Raw genomic sequence first — 21,957 nt, 5'->3', positions numbered from 1 at the left:
ATTTCTTTAGTGATATAGGGCTATTGGCAAAGAAGTGAAGGCAAAGAAACAAACAAAAAAATGGAAAATAAGGTAATAGCATTAATTCTAAAAATATCAATAAGCACAAGAATGTTCATGAATTAAACTGAAATAATTTTTCTTTCATAATGGATAGAGAAAACTGATCCATTTCTATCCTGTTTACAAGAAATATTCCTGAACTGCTAAGATTCAATGTAGCTGTATGAGACAGTAAATTCCAAATAATGATGACAGAATAGGAAGAAATTTCTCACACACATAAAAGCAGCTTCTTGGATCTCAGGGATCTGGGCTCCTTCCAGTTTCCTATTCCATCCTGCCTATGTAATGAACTTGTCTTCACTTGGTATTTTTTCCAATTCAATGATGTTTATTATATTCTATTTTTGATGGAGAAAACATACCATGTATTTATTTAGCACAACTTTGTGGAATACACAGAGTGAAGCTGGGGAGGAAGAGTTTCCTCCTCCTCGTCCAAGGATGAGGACTGATTCATGAGTTCCTCTGCTGTAATTATTTCCTGCATTAGTTGGCTCAAGTTTAACATTTACTAATTTTCTCCTTTCAGTGTAGGCACCAATTCACCAGTTTCTCTTGGTTCCTTAACAATGTCCGGCCCTCCAACGAGCTCCCCTTTCACATATAGCTGGGGGTATGTTGGCCAATGGAGGATGTTTCAATACTTGTTGAACTGCACCCTCCAATAATATCAAATGTCTCATATTCACCATCAGTACTATTAATTCCAGAATTTGTTTGCTGAATCTACATTTAGCTTCCTGCTTGTTTTCTTTCATAAAGATCATCACAGAAGCTTTATTTGTACTTTGAGCCTTTCCTCTAATTTGGGAGTTTGGGGAAAATTTGTATCTAGTTCTTCAGATTTCCAGCTCCTTAACAATGTCAAGTCCTCCTATGTGAGCTCACCAGAGACATAGAGCTGGGGATAGGTAGGTAAATTGGAATAGGTTGAGGCCCTGATGAACTTCATATGAAAATATATCAAAACTGCTGAACTGAATGTTATGTATGTGGAGAATTTCCACCATCTGCTTGCTGAAAGCACAATGCATCTCCTGTGGAGTCCTTGTTATAAACAGCATGCAGTGGGCAGTGTGAGATCATTTCTTCAGCTGAAGGCTGAGGTCTTCTTTGGGGTGCTCATTATCACTGGGTGGAAAGGAGCCCACAGATGCATGTCATTGAAGTTTTTTGGTCAGCTAATTTGTCCATTTTCTGAGAATTCTTGAAAAACAAGAAAGGTGGCAACAGAACCAATTTCATATTTTTCTGATATTTCAGGAATGGCTTCTGCTTCCTACTTCACAAACGAAACTTGGGGTGATCTTTCAGTAACTATGCCATCATGTCATTCGTCTGATCATAGTATGGAGCCCATAGTGCCCCAAAATAAACCACAAGAAGGCATGGCAGTTCCTCAATGGCTGAGCTGAGCAACCTACACCACCACCGGTGCCGCCCTAGTCGCCTTAGCCACCCCTGACATTGTTGCCATCCCTGCCACCATGCTGCAGAAGAAAACTAGCTACAAAAACAGCTAGAAAATGAAAGCATCTAAATGACCAGGAGTATCGCCTCTCTGAACACTGAAGTTCTGATTTTATGATTATTTTTTTACAAAATAAAAAATTCAAATGAAGATTGGAAAATGTATGTATAGAGATGTTTATTAAATATTGTTTGTAATGGTAAAAATAGAAACAGCCTAATACATATGGAAAGCATAAAGGATACAGTGAAGCATATTTATATAATAAGATATAACACACCAATGGAAAAATTGGACACAAAGTATTATGAGTACAGTGAAACTAATCTTTGTCCTACTGTAATGGTGCTATATGTCACTGTATATTTGTCAAAATTCATAGAATGTATAACACCAAGAGTGAACCTAATATAAACTATGGGCTTTAGGTGATTGTAATGTATCAGTGTGTTCATCATTTATGACAAATATATTACTATGGTTTGAACTATTAATAGTGATAGAGGGTATGAAAAAATCTCTGTACTTTTCCTCTCAATTCTGCTGTGACTAAAATTTCTATTAAGATATAAAGTCTTACACAATATTGAAGGGATGAGGATATTGGACTTCTCTATTATGTCATAAGTGTTTATCTCCAGTCCTCCAATCTGAAGATACATATCCTTTCCTTGGTTCCTACAGACTTTATGTGTATCAACAATATAATCTATATACTTTCTGCCTTCTATTACAAAAATGCACATGCATTTATCCATGCCATTAAACTTATAATAGATTTAGGGATCCTTAACTAATGACAGAAATATGATAAAAAATGATAAGGATAATGAGAATCACAATAAGAACTAACATTTATTATGCTCTGTGTGCCATGCTTTACTGAACTTCACTGGTTTGTATTCATTTAATCACATTATATATTCATTGTTGCCTATTCATTAGGCCTAACTGCACTTGGAATAAAATTATTTGTGAAATCAAAAATAAATAAATAAAAATTAAAAATTAACTAGAATTCTATGTACCAGATGAATAAATCTCAAAGTTGTAAGTAGAAGTCAAAAATTCAAATTGCAGAATGGCACATTATAATACAATTTATATTCTATTTCTGTTTAAAGCATAAAAACAGTTCTTGTTTAGAGAAATATTCAATTGTAGTAAAAGCATAAGAGCTTTTAAACAAAGAAGTATGAAGTTTTTATAATATAAAAGGTTTGTGAAAAAAATAGTTCCTTGAATTCCTCTCCTGCAATTATTCTAACCTACACCCTGCCTTAGCCACTCATTCCAATGGTTGACACCTTAAGACTTTTCAACAGTTCTTTATCAATAGCTGGGACCCCTCTATCATCTCTATAAAATGCATACTGCATCCTGACCACCTAATTATTTTTCCTGCTCACTCCTCTAGCACCTCAACTCTAACAATTGTGTACCCACCAGCACATCCAAACCACAATTTGTCCTTAAATCTTTACTGTTCCTAACCTCCTTTTACAGACTTCCCTCCTTCCTTAACCAGTTCAAATTCTCTTATAAACACATTCAAGTTATCCTGCTGTGCTTTCAATTCAACATGACTTGACAAAAACAGAATACTTCAATCTTCAAAATGCTAATATGAAAAGATGTATCAACTAGGATTTTATACCTAGCCAAATTATCAATCAAATGGTGTGAGAAAGCAAAAGTATTATTATTAATAAAGTAACTCAAGTTTGCCATTTATACACACTATTTTTCAAAAACTCAAGATTTATTCCAGAAAAATAGCAGAGAATTCTAAGACAAGAAAGAAGTTTCATTTTCTTTGGTAGTTGATTCAACCCATAGAAGTTACAAAAAATTAAGAAGCTCTCTTAGATCCTAATGCTTAAAATATTGTCTTCTGTCATAGCTCTATAAGTATAATAATATATTTCTTTATTTAATAGTTAATACTATTTATACATTCAAAATACTGTAAAATTCTAGTTATTGGTTTAATATATTTTGTTCTGTTTTGTTTTTGTGAGAGACAGAGAGAGAGACAGGAAGGGAGACTGATAAGAAGTATCAACTCGTAGATATGGCACTTTTGTTGTTCATTGATTAGGCCTCATATGTCCCTTGACCGGGGAGTTCCAGCTGTGCCTGTGACCCCTTGATCAAGCCAGTGACCTTGGGCTCATGCCAGCAACCACAGAATTATGTCAATGATACCAAGCTCAAGCCAGCAATCCCTTGCTCAAGCCAGATGAGCCTGCACTCAAGTTGGTGACCTTGGGGTTTAGACCTGGGACCTCAGTGTCCCAAGTTGACACTCTACTCACTGGGCCACCACTGGTCAGGCACTATTACTTTAATTATTAAATCAATATAGACAAAGAATAAAAGTTCTACAAGATAAATTATATATTTTATAAACTTAGACACTGGATAATAAGAAGTCTACAGCTATTTTTCTTATTTTGCATAGCACATAATGAATGGACATTGCCTAAGGTAAATAGGTACTATTTAAATTAAAAAATATAAAAGATTAAAATATAAATATTAAAATGCATCATACATATAATATGCATAAGTATATATATATAATGTGCATATATATACATGTAATACTATAAGAATATATTTTAATAATATAAATATTTTTATGACTATTAAAATAAGAATATATATAATAAATAAAGTATACTAAAAATATATAGGGATTACTTCTTGAATGTGAAAATGACAGATATATAAATTTCCTTATATGTTCCCATATGTACAATAAAAAATGGACATAATTAAAAATTATTTTCTAAGTTAAAAATGTATATAGTACTTAAGATTGTTTTTTAAAAAAATGGATAATTATGTCCCCCATGGTCATCACAGCGTTTTTCACAGTGGCCAGACATGGAAACAGCCAAAGTGTCCTTCAATAGAGGATTGGATGATGAAGATATGTTTCATACATACAATGGAATACTACTAAGCCAAAAGAAAGATAAAATATTGCCATTTGCAACAACATGGATAGACCTTAAAAATATTATGCTAAGTGAAATAAGTCAGAAAAAACTAAGAACTATATGATTTCACTCATACATCAGATACAAAACTAAAACTAATAAAAATAGAAAAACTATGGTGGTTACCAAAGAGAAGGGTTGCAGGGATACTAGGGGTTTAAACAAACCACATATATGGTGAAAAAGGTGTTTTGACTCTGGGTGATGGTCAAGTAACATAGAGGTGTACACCTAAAACCTGTGTTATCCTATGTACCAATATTACCCCATTAAATTCTATTTCAAATAAATAAATAAAGCCAAAAAATAAACAATTATCAGGGTCTATAAACTATAGGTTTTGTATCTTTATAATATATTTATATACCCATTGCATTATTAAACTCTCTCCATCATTAAAAAAACAATAATAAATTAATTAATTAATAAGGTGGGTAAATGACTTAAATTACTTCACCTTTCAATGATGCATCTAATTGTACCAATAATTTATTTACATACAAAATTTTTAAGTGCTATAAATATTTAAAATATACAAAATTTCCTTTTAAATACTGTTTGACCTTTTTTTTATTATACTACTTTTTTATCATTTGTTTTGATTTTGAAGCTATTTTATCTAAATTTATGTCTACAAGCAAAAATCTATTTGGGTTACAGATATTTATTTGCATCTAATTTTTCATGATGTACTACTATTCTATATAATATAGAATGCATGGGTATTTATGATGTCTTGATTCCACTTCCAAATAGTTGCAGTAAGACACTTGTTCTATAGAATACTCTTCCTTCTTTACACTTCAATTTTTAACAGTAATTAAAAATAAATGCAATCTCTAAATGTAAATTTAAACTGTATAAAATAATGCTCTAGTGTTGGATAATTTTTGAACATATGTGTATTTTTAAATAATTACATACCAAAGCAATCCCTGCAGAATAATGAGGAACACACATCTTTCCAGGGAACACTGCTCCCACATAATCTGGATAATCTCCATAGCTAAAAATAATTATACATTTATAATTTATTTTGACAATTCAAATGTGAAAAATCCTGTTAATAATTGGTCTATAGGTCATGAAATCCTAGTCTGAAGCAAACTGAGCTACAGTCTTTCCATATGTCTTTAATTGTTTCAATTAAGAAGGTATTCTTAATTAAATAAATTTAATCACTTTGGATTTCTAAACGATATTCAATGAATCAGTTTTTCTTGGTTTTATTCATTGTTCTCATCACAGTTAGTTAAGGCTACCAAAAGCCTTTGATCAAACATTATGATCATAAGCATTTTGCTCAATGACAATAAAAAATACCTTTAATGTATGGATTGAAAATATTCACTCTCATGTAGAAAAGCTCATTTTCTCATAAGAATGGCTTTCTAGTTCTACAACTTAATATTATTTCTGCTTTGAGTACAATCCTATATAAATTGTCGTGTAGTAACAGCACTATTTTCAGAGGGCTACATAAATTATTTAACACTCAAATGAGCCAGTTAAATATGTATTATTTTTACCCCTACTGAAAAATATCAAACAACTGACAATAAATACATTATGTAACATTCTTAAGGTAGTACAAATGATAAATGCTGAAGGATTTGAGCTTGCACCATCTGAATCCAGAACCATACTCTCAATCACAAAAGTATAGTTTCAAACATAAATTATATCATCTTCAGAGTTCCCATCCAAATAATATTCCACGATGTATGTAAAAAATCTTGGTACTCAATTCTCAGTTTGAAATGCCCGTTTGGTGTCATGTGCACTTTACTTCACAATTGCATCGTGTACCTACTGCTGCCTTATTCTATGTCTCTTATATTTTCTATACCTAACTCTTCCAGCACTTGTTTGCAAGTATTTGTTCCTAACATTCAACTTTGGCTTTACATTTCAATATCTAATTATTGTTTACATTCTTTCTTCATCCAAGATAGTTCTCCAAACAGATAAAACTTCTCCAAAAAACTCTACTCACACCCTTGATGAGCTGGACTCAAAAACAGTTATTTTTTACTTAATACTACCACCCCTCAATCTCCACATCAAATCAATTGTCAAGATCTAATGTTTTACTTCTTCCATACTTCTAATATCCTTACCCTCTTTCAAAGGTTCAGCTACAGTTTCAACTATGAGTGTACATACATCTTATATGTAAGTCCATACTTTTATAAAAACTACAAATCATTTAGTCTCACTGATTCCATAACCTGCAATATTTTAACCTCCTTTATTTGAATTTAAGTGTGCCTAACTTTGCTTTTCCACTTCTAATTTAATTACCACTTCTTTAATTTGATCTTTTTTATACAGTACTTTGACTCAGTCTCCTCACCTCATTCTTTTTCTCTCTTGTAAACTACAAGCAAGTAGAGATAATGTACTAGCATTAATCTTGTGGAGTGACATAAGTAAGATGCAGAATAGGAGCATTTGGCACCCATCCTCCCACAGAAACAATGATTGTGGCTATCTCTCACAGATAAAAATAACTCTGGGAGAGTCCAAGACTCCACAGTACAGGTCACAGTACCACAATGGAGGGGAAAAAATCCAAGAGCAGATGCACTGAAGAAGATAAAGTTTCACTTTACTCTTGTTACCATTCCCTAAATGCAGCACAGCTCAGTGCTAGGAGTGACGCCCTCAACCATGATTTCCCCCACAGAGGAAAGTAATAATGAGTACTCCCAGCCATGCAAGACACTGCCCAAGAGGCTACTTCTTAAATATCCACTGACAGATGAGTGGATAAAGAAAATGTGATGTAAAATAGGTCAAAGATTATGGTATAGGAGGTCACTGAGCTCACCCCTATCAAGAACACATCAAATATACACCTACATTTAGACTAATTCCTCCTGAGAGAAAACTGAGAGCCAACTGAACAGTTTCTACATAACAGCAAGAGAAAGAGACATCACAGAGAAGGCTAGAGAAACATAAAAACACTATGGGAGCTGAGAAAACTCTCCAAGACTGAAGAAACTAATGAGTGCCATTGTTTATATTTCCCCTGCACTAAGAGAGGAAAGGAGCTCTATTCAGGTGCTCTGGTCAACCTTCAGAGCCACTGTAGCACATACCCATCCACCTTTCACAGAGCTAGCTCCAACGGAAACAGGCAAGAGTCACAGCATGCACACACACAGCCCCTCCACCCAGAAATTGATCCAGTGGGAATATCAGGGTGCTGTGTACATAGGGCTTCTATACTCAGCAATAGTGTGGAGCTTGCAAGGCACAGCAATGCTTGCACACAGGGCTTCTCTGTCCAGAGAAAGTTCAGAACTAGTAAGATAATGGGACCCACACACACAGAACAGACCCATTTACATCCTGCTTTGCCAACAATTAAAGCAGCCAGGCATCCCATACACATACAGTGTAACCCCACCTGGATCAGAAGGTCAAGGAATCATACACATATCAGGCTGCCCCACTCTGTTCTTTGGAAAACCAGAACAAGGTATTTCTGCATAAATATATACACCAGGTTACCCCACCCAGAACCTGTTTGCTCTGGCAGGCAGCACACCAACCACCATACACACCTGCCCTGATTCCAACCAGTCTGCCAGAACCAGCCAGCAGACAGTCTACACAAGCCACTTCAACACAAGGCCACTTTTTTGAGATTGAGAGAGAAGCTATTTCATCTAACTCAAAGGAGCAAACATATAAAAGTCAAACAAAAAGGAGAGACAGATAAACATGCACCACTCAAGGAACAATAAAAAACCAGGGAGTAAAACTCTAATGAAACAGAGATAAATAATTTTCTCAATAAAGAATTCAAAGGTAAGTAAAAAAAAATACTAAACAAACAAGAATAGAACAGAAAAATTAAGAGAAGACATCAACAAAGAGTTAGAAAATATAGTAACCAAAGACAAAAAATATAATAATGAAAATCAAAAGTAACTTAGAAAGAATTGACAGCAGAGTTGTTAATATAGAAGAACAGATTAGCAACCTGAAAGACAGAATAGTGGAAATTACCCAACCAGAAAAGCAAGATGAAAAAAAAATTTAATTGAAATAATATAAAGTATCTCTGGGACAATATCAAGCACTTTAACATTCATATTATAAGAATTCCAGAAGGAAAAGAGACAGCGGAAACAGCAGAAAGTATATTTGAAGAAATACTGGGTGAAAACTCCCCTTATCCTGGCAAAGAAACAAATATCCAGGTCCAGAAAACACACAGAGTCCAAAAAGATGAACCCAAACAAATACACACCAAGACATACTGTAATTAAAATGTCAAAAGTTAAGGATAAAGAGACAGTATTGATGCAGTAAGAGGGAAATAACAAGTCATATACAAAAGCAGCCTCATAAGGCTACCAGGTGATTTCTCAGCAGCATCTCGAAAGGCTAGGGGAAATAACAGGAAATATTTAAAGTGCTGAAATAAAAAAAAAAACATACAACCTAAAATTTTATACTCAGCAAGGTTATCATTCAGAATTAGAAAAGAGAAAGTTTCTTAGACAAGCAAAATCAAAAGAATTTCACCACCACTAAACTGGGTTTACAAAAAATATTAATGTGTATTCTTTACGCAAAAAAGTATAGGTCATAACCAGACATAAGAAAACACAAAAAAAAGAAAAAAATCTTGAATAAAAAAAATACAAGCACTGATTCAACCCTTAAAGAACAAATTGAAGGTTAAGAGATAAAGTAACCAAATTAACTATAACAGCAAAAAGGAATAAAATACAACATCAAAAACAAAGCATGGAGGGGGGAGTAAAAAAGTGGTCTTGCCTGACCAGGCAGTGGCGCAGTGGATAGAGCATCGGACTGGGATGCAGAGGACCCAGGTTCGAGATCCCGAGGTCACCAGCTTGAGTGCGGGCTCATCTGGTTTGAGCAAAAAGCCTACCGGCTTGAACCCAAGGTCGCTGGGTCCAACAAGGGGTTACTCGGTCTGCTGAAGGCCTGCGGTCAAGGCACATATGAGAAAGCAATCAATGAACAACTAAGGTGTTGCAACGCGCAATGGAAAACTAATGATTGATGCTTCTCATCTCTCTCCGTTCCTGTCTGTCTGTCCCTGTCTATCCCTCTCTCTGACTCACTCTCTGTCTCTGTAAAAAATACTAGCTTAAAATAGACTGCTATAAATATAAATGGGTATATATGAACCCCATGATAGCCAGAAAAAAAACCTACAAAAATACACAAAAAGAGAAAGAAGCCCAAACAAAACATTAAAGAAAACCAATAGACTGAAGAAAAGTAATCAAGAGAAGAAAGAAACAGAAGAAAACTACACAAACAACAGGAAACAATTAACAAAATGGCAATAAACACATCCCTATCAATGGTATCAAATGTAGTAAATACTCCAATCAAAAAATATCGGGTGGCCTGACCAATGATGGCACAGTGGATAAAGCATTGAGTTGGGATGCTGAGGTCCCAGTCCCAAGGTCGCTAGCATGAGAACAGGTTTATCTGGCTTAAGTACAAGATCAGCTTGAGTGTGAGATCATCAACATAATCTCAGGGTCACTGGCTTGAGCTAAAGGTTGCTGGCATAAGCACAAGGTCAATGTTTTGAGCCTGGTCTAGGCACATATGAGAAGCAATGAATGAACAACTAAAGTGATGCAACTATAAATGATGCTTCTCATCTCTCTGTCTGTCTGTCTGTCTGTCTCTCTATCCCTCTAAAAAAGATAGGGTTGTTGAATTGATGGAAAAAAAAACAAACTTATAGGTTGCATAGAAGAGACTCACCTTAAATAGAAAGATACAAACAATGAAAGTAAATAAATGGTATTCCATGCAAATATAAACAAAAAGGAAGCTGGGCTAACAATACTTATATCAGACAAAACAGACTTTAAAACAAGAATGTAAAAAGAAACAAAGAAAGACATTATACATAATAAAGGGTCAATCAAAGAGAATATATTAATTGTAAATATCTATGCACCCAAATAGGAGAACCAAAGTACATAAAGCATATATTAATGAATATAAAGACAGAAATTTATAGCAATATGATAATAGTAGAGGACTTTAATCTCTACTTACCTCAATGGATAGATCACCCAGACAGAAAATTAATTAGAAAATAATGGCCTTATATGTCACATTAGACTAGATTGACTTAATAAAAATTTATACAACATTTCATCCTAAAACTGCAGAACACATATTTTTCTCAAGTGCATATGAACTTTCTCCAAGACAGACCATAGATTAGGCTACAAAACAAGTTTCAATAAATTAAATAATTTGAAATTATATCAATCATTTTTTCCTGACCACAATGGCATGAAAATGGAAATCTACTACAGAAAGAAAACTAGAAATAAACAGCCCTGGCTGGTTAGCTCAGTTGGTTAAGAGCATCGTCCCCAGATGACAAAGTTGTGGGTTCGATCCCCAGTCAGGGCACACACAAGAAGCAACCAAAGAATGCACAACTGAATGGAACAGTAAGTGGATCCTTCCCTTCCCTCACACCTTTCTCTCCCTTTCTCTTTCTGTTTCTCTAAAAATAAAAATAAAAATTAAGCTTTGGCTGGATAGCTTGGTTGGTTTTTTAACATTGTCCTGAAGCTTGGAGGTTACCAGTTCGAGTCCCCGTTCAGAGTACATACAGGAGCAGTTCACTGTTCCTGTCTCTCTCTCTCTCTCCCTGTCTCTCTCAGAAAAAAGAAAACAAAAAACAAAAAAAGCACAAATACATGGAGAATAAACAACATTTTAGTAAACAACAAATGGATCAAAAAAGAAATCAAAAGGAACTATCAGAAACTACCCCAAGACAAATGAAAGGAAAAACATAACTTTACAAAAGGTATGGAATGCAGCAAAGCAGTTCTAAGAGGGAAGTACGTAGCAATACAGGTCTACCTCAAGAAACAAACAGGCCTGACCTGTGGTGGCGCAGTGGATAAAGCATCAACCTGGAAACACTGAGGTTGCCTGTTCAACACCCTGGGCTTTCCTAGTCAAGGCACATACAGGAGTTGATACTTCCGGCTCCCCCCCCTTGTATCTCTCTCTTTCTCTCTCCCTCTCTCCCCTCTCTAAAATGAATAAATAAAATCTTTTTAAAATAAGAAACAAAAAATATACAACCTAACTTTACAATTAAAAGAACTAGAAAAAGAAAAACAAACAAAAACTAAAGTAACTAGAATGAAGGATAGAATAAAGATGAGAGTGTAAATAAATGAAATAGAGGTTAAAATCGAAGAAAAAACTAATGAAACTAAGAGTCAGTTCTGTGAGCAAATAAATAAAATTTATAAACCTCTAGGAAGGTTCATCAAAAAAAGAGACAGAGAGTCCAATAAAATCAGAAATGTAAAAGGAAGTATTTAAACCAACAACACAGAAATACAAAATATCTTTAAGGAACACAATAAACAATTATAAGCCAACAAACTGGACAAACTAGAAAAAACAAATAAACTTTTAGAAATATATCATCTTCCGGAACTGAACCAGATAGAAACAGAAAACCTGAACAGATCAGTTACTAACAGTGAAATTGAAGTAATAAAAAACTCCCAAAATAAAATAGCCTAGGACCAGAAGGCATCAGTGTGAATTTTAAGAAACATTTAAGGAAGAATAAATACCAACTACTCTCAAATTATTTGGAAAAAAAAAAAGAGGAGAAGGGAACATTTCCAAACTCCAAACTTATTTTATGAGGCTTGCATTACCCTGACACCAAAAATAGACAAAGATACTATGAAAAAAAATTATAGGACAGTATCTCTGATGATCGTAACTACAAAAGTCCTCAACAAAATATCAGCAAACTGAATTGAATAGTACATCAAAAGAATCATGCACCATGATCATGTGGGATTACTCCAGGGATGCAAGGACGATTCAACATCTGAAAACAAGATAATAATCCATATTAACAAAATTAGGAATAAAATCACAAGATCATATGCAGCAAAAGCATTAGGGAGAAAATGCAACATCCGTTATGATAACTCTCAACAAAGTGGATATAAAGAGAGCATACTTCAACATCATATAAGCCATATATCATACTTAAAAGTGAAAAACCAAAAAGCTTTTCCTCTGAGATCAGGAACATGGCTAGAATGCCCACTTTTACCAATGCTATTCAACATAATGTCAGAAGTCCTAGCCAGAGGAATTAAGCAAAAATAAAAAATAATAAAGCATCTATTTATGACAATTGACCCCTTTATCATGATGTAATGACCTACTTTGTCTTTTATGACAGTATTGTTGTGAAGTCAATTTTGTCTGATATAAGTATAATTACGTTTCCTTTGGTTTTCATTTTCATGGAATATCTTAGTGAATCCCTTCACACTCAGTCAGTGTGCATCCTTACACCTGAAATGAGTTTACTGTAGGCAGCATTTTGGTGGGTCTGGGTTTTATCCATTTAGCTACTCCATCTTTTGATTAAAGATTTTATTCCATTTACATTTAAAGTAATTATTGATAGCTATGTACATATTGTCATTGTATTAATTGTTTTCTGGCTGTTTTATAATTCCTGTATTTGTAACTTCTTCTCTTACTCTCTTCCTTTTAGATTTGAAATTTTTCTTTATAATGGTATGCTTAAATTTCTTTTATTTTTTCCTTTGTGTAAATACTATGTTTTGGCTTTGTGCTTACCATAAAGCCTTACATAAAACAACATATTTGTAACAGTCATTTCATTAAAGATGAAAATGTAAGTTTGAACATATGATGAGACTATATATTTACTCCTTCTAGCCTCAAATTTCATGTTTTTGGTGTCACAATTAATATCTCTTTATCTTGTGTATTCTTTAAGAAATTATTGTAAGTATGGTTATTTTATGGTTATTTTTATTACTTTGGTCTTTCAACCTTCAAAAGAAGCTTTATAAGTGATTAACTCTCTCCATCTTTACATTAGATGAGTCTGCATTTATTTATATATGTGTATATATATATATATATACACATACCAGTGAGATTAACCCTTTCATATGTTTTTTCATTTTAAATTAGAATCCTTTCATTTCAGCTAATGGTATCCCTTTAACAAACATTGTAAGGCCAGTCAACTGGTGATAATTTCGTTTAGTTTTTGCTTTCTGAAAATTATTTTTCCTATTCCCTATTCTACTCCCCTTTAGAATAGTTAGAAATGAATAATAATTCCCTAAATAAAGCTTCATAATTATCTCAGATCTTTTTTTCTATGAATACTGAAACATTATACTTACACAAATAGAAATGCAATATCATGAGGCCTTAGGGTAAGATAGGACTTTTTCCATTCTAAAAATCTATGCAATAATTCATCTGCCTCACCAACAGTAGAAACCTTATTTTTATCTGACCACAACTCCAATGATGACAGCACAATAGTAACTTTAAATTGGGAAAACACCTAAAAACAAAAGAAATAATATGTGAAAAAATAATTTTATTTTACATGCCTAAGAAATTAATTCAATGTTTTAATAATCCATGACTGCTTTAAGAAAAAGACTTAATTGTTCAGAAATGCCACAATTTAATAAAAATAATTTCAAAACTAGTATAAATTTTTTAAGTAGTATAAAAAAACACTTACTGAATTTATAAGGCCAATAATTTCGATGACTTTATTTGTTACTATCATGCTATCAGAGCCCAAGTAATCATACTGAAAAACAAAATAAAATTTTAATTTAAGTATAAATTTTTAGTGTAATATTAATATGTCTAAAATTTACTCTCTGGCACTCTCAGAGGTTGGAGATTGCTTTGGGGTTAGAACAGTTAAAAATAAGCCAGTAAGAAATAGAAAAAAGAATGATGTCAATTAGATCATTCATACCTGCAGGTAGAATGTAAACAAATTGCATAGCTGTTCTGGAAGGTAGCTTGGAAGCATTTTTGAAAACAAATAATGGACATACCACATGACCCAGAAAATGTATCCTTGGGCATTTATCCCAAAGAAATAAAAACTGATACCAAAAAAAAGTTACACATAAATGGTGGTAACAATTTTATTCATAAGAGCCAACAAAACACAAGCAAGTCATGTGTTTACTGGTTAATCAAACTCGGCTTGCATTCACACCACAGAATACTACTCAGTAATAAAGAGGAACTGAACTTTTGATATGAAGAAGAGCTTGGATAAACTTCAAGAAAATTATGCTGAGTATAAAAGAAATCTCAAAAAATACATATTGCATGGTTACACTTATGCAGTATTGCTGACATTATAGCGATAGAGAACAGGTTAATGGCTGCCAGGGGTTAGTAACTGTAGGAAGTGTGGAGAGATGGGTATTTTACAGAAGGAAAACATAAGAGAGTTTTGTGATTATGGCACTCTTGAGTGTCTTGACTGTGTTGGTGGTTATGCAAGGCTACCTTTGTGATACTACTGCATAAAACTACATACTCAGCCTCAAATGAGTGTAACTATAATTGTTGAAATCCGAATAAGTTACATGGAAGTGCCAACGTCAAATACCATATCTATAAATCACATCTCTGATGTACAATGTACCTTTGATGTTCTACATAACCCTCAAATTAAAAATATCCAAACTAAATTCATCATCCTTCCTCAAAAACCCTGCTCTTACTTACATTTCCACTACTATCATGAATGCAGCTATCACCTATCACATCCCATGTTTATTATACTACATATTCCATGCAAGCAGAACTTCTGTTTTGTTCACTGATATATACCCAATAGACAGAACAGTAACTAGCACCTAGGTCATACTCAATAAAATTTGTTAAGTGAATAAATAAATGTAATCAATATCCAAGTCCTTCTAATTCAACTTCATCAGTAACTTCCAAAATTGTCTTTATCTATTCCTAACACTACTAATTTATAAATTTTCACCTTGATTCTTGAAATAATCTCTTAAATGGTTCCTTCTCCAATTTTCACAGCAGCAATCCAGTCACTACACTATTTTTAACAAATGATGATTCTAAAATGAAAGCATGACCATGTCACACCCCTCCTTCAAATCTTCTAATGACTCCATTACCTTCAGGATAAATCTAAGTATCATTGTCAATTCTTCAATTCATCTCTTTCTATTTCCCTTCCTCAATGCTTTATATTAATCATACTAAACTTCTTGAAGTTTATTTCTGAAAAGAGCCTTCTCTCATATTTATGTGTTCTTGCTAAGAAAGGTTTTGCACAGTCTTCCCTGGCACTAAACTTCCTCACATTACCCAAATGAACCAATTCAGGCCCCAAACTTCTATCAGATTTTTATACTCCTAGTCATTATTTTTGTGCCCTCATCACCTAAGGCCAGGTACCATGCAACTGGGGAAAACCGCTACACTCCAGAGTACTTGGCTAGTTACTTAAACTAGCCAATCCTAACTGTTCACCCTGCCTCATCAGTTCCTTCCCAAAGGAACCACAATCAAGGCTCCCATGTATGTTTCCAGTAGCAATCATTTCCTGATCTGCTGGCCTCACCATAGCTCAGTAATAATAAAACCTACATGTTAAAACACCTATTGCATGCTCTTGTACTCCCTCCGGTTACAGTTGTATTTCTCCATGTCTTTCTCCATTATTGAAATGTGTTTATATTACCATATGCTTCTCTCTGTGTTACTGAATTCCCTAGGCTACAATTGTGAAGTCACTGAAAACAATATGACCACCGCTCTTTTCCATATGCCCAACATCTACTAACACAGTTGTCATAGCTGGCTCACTGTTTAGTAAAGAATATGTAAATATCTATAAGAACATGGAATAAGGATATTTAATCAGCATTATAGGGCTGCATACCAGTCAATTTGAGAAGAAGCTTTGAAAACATCTCTCAAAATCTGTAACATAATCCTGAAATGAAATTATTTCCATAATCCAAAATATTACTTGGAAATTTAGTCATCTTTACTGGAAGTATTTTAATTTTTTCTTAAAAGTTCACTTTGCCCTTTTCACTATACTCTAATAAATCAAGTATGATCATGTCCTTCTCCAAATGTCATCTGGTTATGACCTTCTACTCTGAATTCCAGAAAAACTCTACAATCCTACAAACAGAATTTGTACTAAGTATAATTTATATTCTCTGTAGTATTCCATAATGTGACAATCCAATTCTTATCTTCAAAACAAAACCTGGAAAGTATATCTTTATTCTTATTTTCTGAAATCTTTGAAATATAGGAAAAACAAAACTACAACAGGTTAAGTGCTAACTCATTTGTCAACCCAATGTCCTAAAGTTCAGAGATCCTAAAATATTTTAAGGGAATCAGGGCTCCAGAGGTACGTTTAGACCAGGTAAACAATAAGTTGGAAGAGTTGAGTATTTAAAAATGCTAAAAAAAAAATACATATTAATATAAGCAGTTTCCATAAATAGCTTTACTATCACCACTTTTATGCCAATAAATACATTATAAAACAAAACAGTCCCTGGACTCCATACTGATCTTCAAGAGCAAACAAGGATTAAAAGCTTAAAGAATGTCACATAAAATGAATATCACCATTAAAAAATGTTACACATTAACAGAGTCATCAAGATGTGAAGCATCATGTAAAAATTTCAAATAAAATGCTTCTTAGAAAGAACTAGTATACTTTTGAATATGTGGTTTTTCAGTTTGCAAATATTTCCACTTTTCTATGACATTTAAATAAGAAGACTAGAGTCCTTAAGATTCTATCTACCTAGGGATACTCATATATTCATATCAAATATTAAAAAGTAAAGAAAAATACATACCAAAATTTTGTCCACCACAATATGCATTTCTAGATAAAGAGGAATTAAGCCTGGAGCAGCTGATTTTGACTAGAAAAAAGAAAACCAGTTTTAACAACATAAAACCTTTCATAAATTACTTATTCTGAACTTTTTAAATTATTTTCCACCTTTGTCAAGGCATGGTTGATGAAAATATGTGTAAGGTGTAAGACTTGATGTTTATATATGTATAAATTGTGAAATAATTGGCACAATAAAACTAATTAACATGTCTACTCACAAAGTTACCATTTTCATTTTGTGTGTGGTAAGAACACTTAAGATTGGAAGAATCAACATAGCTTAAATGGCCATATTACCCAAAGCATGTTACAAATTTAATGCAATCCCCATCAAAATCCCAATGTCATTTTTTAAAGAAATAGAACAAAAAATCACCAGGTTTGTATGGAACCGTAAAAAACCCTGAATAACAAAGCAATCCTGAGAAACTGAAGCCAGAGGTATCACACTACCTGACTTCAAATTATACTATAGAGCCACAGCATGGTATTGGCAGAAAAACAGAAATATAGACCAATGGAACAGAATCAAGAACCCAGAAATAAAACCACATGTATATGGTCAAATCATCTTCAACAAAGGAGCCAAAAACACACAATGGAGAAAAGAAAGCCTCTTCAATAAATGGTGCTAAGAAAATTGGAAAGCCACATGCAAAAGAATGAAACTTGACTTCAGTTTATCCCCACGAACAAAAATTAATTCAAAATAAATCAAAGACCTAAATATAAGATCTGAAACAATAAATTAAATAGAAGAAAACATAGATATTAAACTCATGGACCTTGGCCATAGAAAACAATTTATGAATTTGACCCCAAAGACAAGGGAAGTAAAGGCAAAATTAAATGGATGAGACTATATCAAACCAAAAAGCTTCTGCACAGCAAAAGAAACTGGCAACAAAACAAATAGGCAGCCAACTAAATGAGAGATATTTGCAAACAACAGCTCCAATAAGGAGTAAATATCCAAAATTTATAAAGAACTCACAAAAGCTCAGCAAAAAACAAGCAAACTATCCTATTAAAAAGTGGGGAGAGGACCTGAACAGACACTTCTCCCAAGAAGAGATACAAATGGCCAGCAGATATAAGAAAAGACATTCATCTTCACTAGCTATTCAAATACAAATCAAAACTACAATGAGGCCCTGGCCAGTTGGCTCAGTGGTAGAGCGTCGGCCTGGGGTGTGGATATCCCAGGTTCAATTCCCAGTCAGGACACACAAAAGAAGCACCCATTTGATTCTTCACCCCTCCCCATCTCACTTCTCTCTCTCTCTCTCTCTCTCTCTCTCTCTGTCTCTCTCTCTCTCTGTATCTCTCTCTTCTCCTCCCCTCCTGCAGCCAAGACTCGATTAGAGTAAGTTGGTCCCAGTTACTGAGGATGGCTCCAGGGCCTCCTCCTCAGGTGCTAAAAAAAGGCTCCAGTTGCAATGAAGCAAGGGCCTCAGATGGTCAGAATATTGCCCCCTAGTGGGCTTGCCAGGTGGATCGGGATGCATGCAAGAGTCTGTCTCTGCCTCCCCTCCTCTCACTAAGAAAAATAAAAAATGAAAAACTACAATGAAATACCACCTCACACCTGTTAGATTAGCTTTTATCAACAAGACAGGTAATAACAAGTGTTGGAGAGGTTGCGGAGAAAAGGGAATCCACATTCACTGCTGGTGGGAATGCAAATTAGTACAACCAATATGGAAGAAAGTATGGTGGTTCCTCAAAAAATTAAAAATAGAACTACCATATGACCAGCAATCCCTCTACTGGGTATTTACCCCCAAAACTCAAAGACATTGGTATGTAAAGACACATGCAGTCCCATGTTCATTGCAGCATTATTCATAGTGGCCAAGACATGGAAACAACCAAAGTGTCCCTCAATAGAGGATTGGATAAAGAAGATGTGGTACATATATAGAATGGGATACTACTCAGCCATAAGAAATGATGACAGATTGCCATTTTCTACAACATGGATAGACCTTCAGAACATTATACTGAGTGAAATAAGTAAATCAGAAAAAGCTAAGAACTGTATGATTTCACACATAAGTGGGATATAAAACTGAGACTCATGGACATAGATAAAAGTGAAGTGGTTACCAAAGAGAAGGGGAAGTGGGGGAGGTGTGAGGGAGGAGAGTAAGGAGGGACAAAAATACAGTGATGGAAAATGATATGACTTTGCGTGATGGGTACACAATGTAATCAACAGTTCAGATGCTGTGGAAATGTTTGCCTGAGACCTATGTACATTTACTGATCAATGTCACCCTGTTAAATTTAATTTTCTGAATAAATTTTTGTAAAAAACATAAAAATGTAAAAAAAAAAAAAAAGGATAAGCACTCCTAGCAAATTTCAAGTGTAAAATATTTGTAACTATAGTCACATTACTATATATTAAGTCTTCAGAACTCATTCTTTCTGTATAACTAAATCCTTGTACACTTTGATCAACATTTTCCCAATATTCCTTGTTCCTACCTCCAGGAAATTACCAATCTACTCTGCATCTATGAGTTTAACTATTTTAAATTTTACATAGAAGTGAGATCATGCAGTATTTGTCTTTCTGTTCTTGGCTTATTTCACTTGGCATAATGTCTTTCACATTCATTCATGTTGTAACAAATGACAGAATTTCATTCATTTAAAAGATAAATGCGTGTGTGTGTGTGTGACATTTTTTTTTTATCCTTCATCTATCAATGGAATAAAGTTGCAATAAACACAGGACAGCAGATAGCTCTTCAAGGTATCATAGGATAGATCTATTTTTAATTTTCTGAGGAACCTCCATATTGTTTTCTATAGTGGCTATACTAATTTACTTTCCTACCAACAGTACAGAAGGGTTCCCTTTTCTCCACACTCACACTTTTTGATAATACCACTTAACAGGTGTGAGGTGATACCTCGTAGTTTTGATCACATTTCTTTGATGATTAGTGATGTTGAGCTATGAGTGGTGATGGATGCTAACTAGACTTATTCTGGTGATCATTTCATAGTACATGCATATGTTAAGTCCTATGTTGTATGCTTTAAAATAACACACCATTATATGCCAATTATATATCAATACAACTGAAATAAAATTTTTTATATATAAATACACTTTTTAAAAGAGACACAGATTCTAGATGTTAAAAGCAAAACCAAAGACAGAGTGTCCTACTCTCCTTCCCTATGTCCACAAAAATACAGTAAAAATTATCTGAGGGAATCTGGAAAGAGGACTAACAATGTCTACCATACTGGGTATTTAAGCCCTTGTAAATCACCCTCCTAAATTCTCAGAATGAAAAGGGAAACTTTAGTATTCAGTTAACAAAATTTCATTTTAACCCTGGCCAGTTGGCTCAATCATAGAGCACTGGCCCAGCATGTGGACGTCCCAGGTTCAATTCTTGGCCAGGGCATACAAGAAAAGTACCCATTTGCTTCTCCACCCTTCCCCCACTCCTTTCTATCTCTCTCTTCCTCTCCCATAGTCAAAGCTCCATTGGAGCAAAGTTGGCCTGGGCTCTGAGAATGGCTCCATGGCAACCACCTCAGGTGCTAGAATGGCTCTGTTTGCAACAGAGCAATGCCCCCTGGTGGGCATGTCGGGTGGATCCCGGTCAGGCACATGCAGGAGTCTGTCTCTCTGCCTCCCTGCTTCTCACTTCAGAAAAATACAAAAAAAATTTTTTTTCATTTTAAATTAAACATATATATGATAGTACTAAACACTTCAGTGCTGTACCCTCATTTCCTTGTACATTTGATTCCTGCATTATTTTGGACATTGGATTAGAAGCTATAACAGAGACACAAAAATAATAGTGGGTTAAACTATATATATATTGGGGTTTGTTTCTCACAGAAAAGTCTGAAAATGGTGGTCTAGTCTTGTAAATTCTTCATGAGCAAAGCTCATTCTACCTTATTATTCCTGCCATATGTGCTATCATTCTTATCTTTCTGGAATATGATGTATCAACATGTCCACAATGCAGCCAGCAGGAAAGGGAAGAAGAGTATAAACCCCCTTACTTTAGAATTCAATCCAGGCATAATACATACTTCATCTATTTCCATGTCATTAGATGGAATGACACACAGCCCATCTAATGCAAGAGAAGCTGAGAAAGGTATTCTTTTTTTTTTTTACATACCCAGCTAAACTTTGAAGGGTTTTGTTTTTTAAAACTGAGAGAAAATGAGGAAAACATGTACTGTAAACAACTAATAATGCCATATACCTCTTGAATAAATTATGCATATATATGCCACCTTTACTTGGCACAAAATTTTTCTAATACTTTTATGAGAACAAAAAATGCAGTTATACAGAGTGTACACTGAACAGTTTACATGGTCGCATATGATAATCCTGCTTATGACATTTTCATAGTATCTATAATTAAATTAATGATGACTCCTTGGTTATAATTGCAACTTATAAATATTGGCTTTATTGAGTAACTTCCAGGAATATAGAGAAAAAAGCAGAAACTAGATTTTTAAAGTTTACTGAATATACATTAGTTAATTTTTAGAAAGTTATTATAAGAAACAAAATAGGAATTAAAAGTAAATGACAGATC

At 34.0% G+C, this 21,957-nt stretch overlaps 1 protein-coding gene and 1 pseudogene across 1 annotated transcript in view; both read right to left on the bottom strand.

Annotated features, from left to right (window-relative positions):
- Nucleotides 1–21,957, bottom strand: part of ADAM32 (ADAM metallopeptidase domain 32) — a 104,367-nt gene that overhangs the window by 59,828 nt on the left and 22,582 nt on the right. Inside the window, exons 9-12 of the mRNA XM_066383595.1 lie at nt 17,313–17,381; nt 14,156–14,227; nt 13,803–13,969; nt 5,470–5,551 (exon numbers count right to left, since the gene is read on the bottom strand). Of these exons, the coding sequence (XP_066239692.1) occupies nt 5,470–5,551; nt 13,803–13,969; nt 14,156–14,227; nt 17,313–17,381 (390 nt within the window). The remainder of the gene's footprint in view (nt 1–5,469; nt 5,552–13,802; nt 13,970–14,155; nt 14,228–17,312; nt 17,382–21,957) is intronic.
- Nucleotides 578–1,130, bottom strand: LOC136404074 (glutaredoxin-3 pseudogene; annotated as a pseudogene).

This window comes from Saccopteryx leptura, chromosome 4 (assembly GCF_036850995.1).
Source record: "Saccopteryx leptura isolate mSacLep1 chromosome 4, mSacLep1_pri_phased_curated, whole genome shotgun sequence".
NCBI lineage: Eukaryota > Metazoa > Chordata > Mammalia > Chiroptera > Emballonuridae > Saccopteryx > Saccopteryx leptura.
This window is presented reverse-complemented; position numbering and strand designations above follow the sequence as displayed.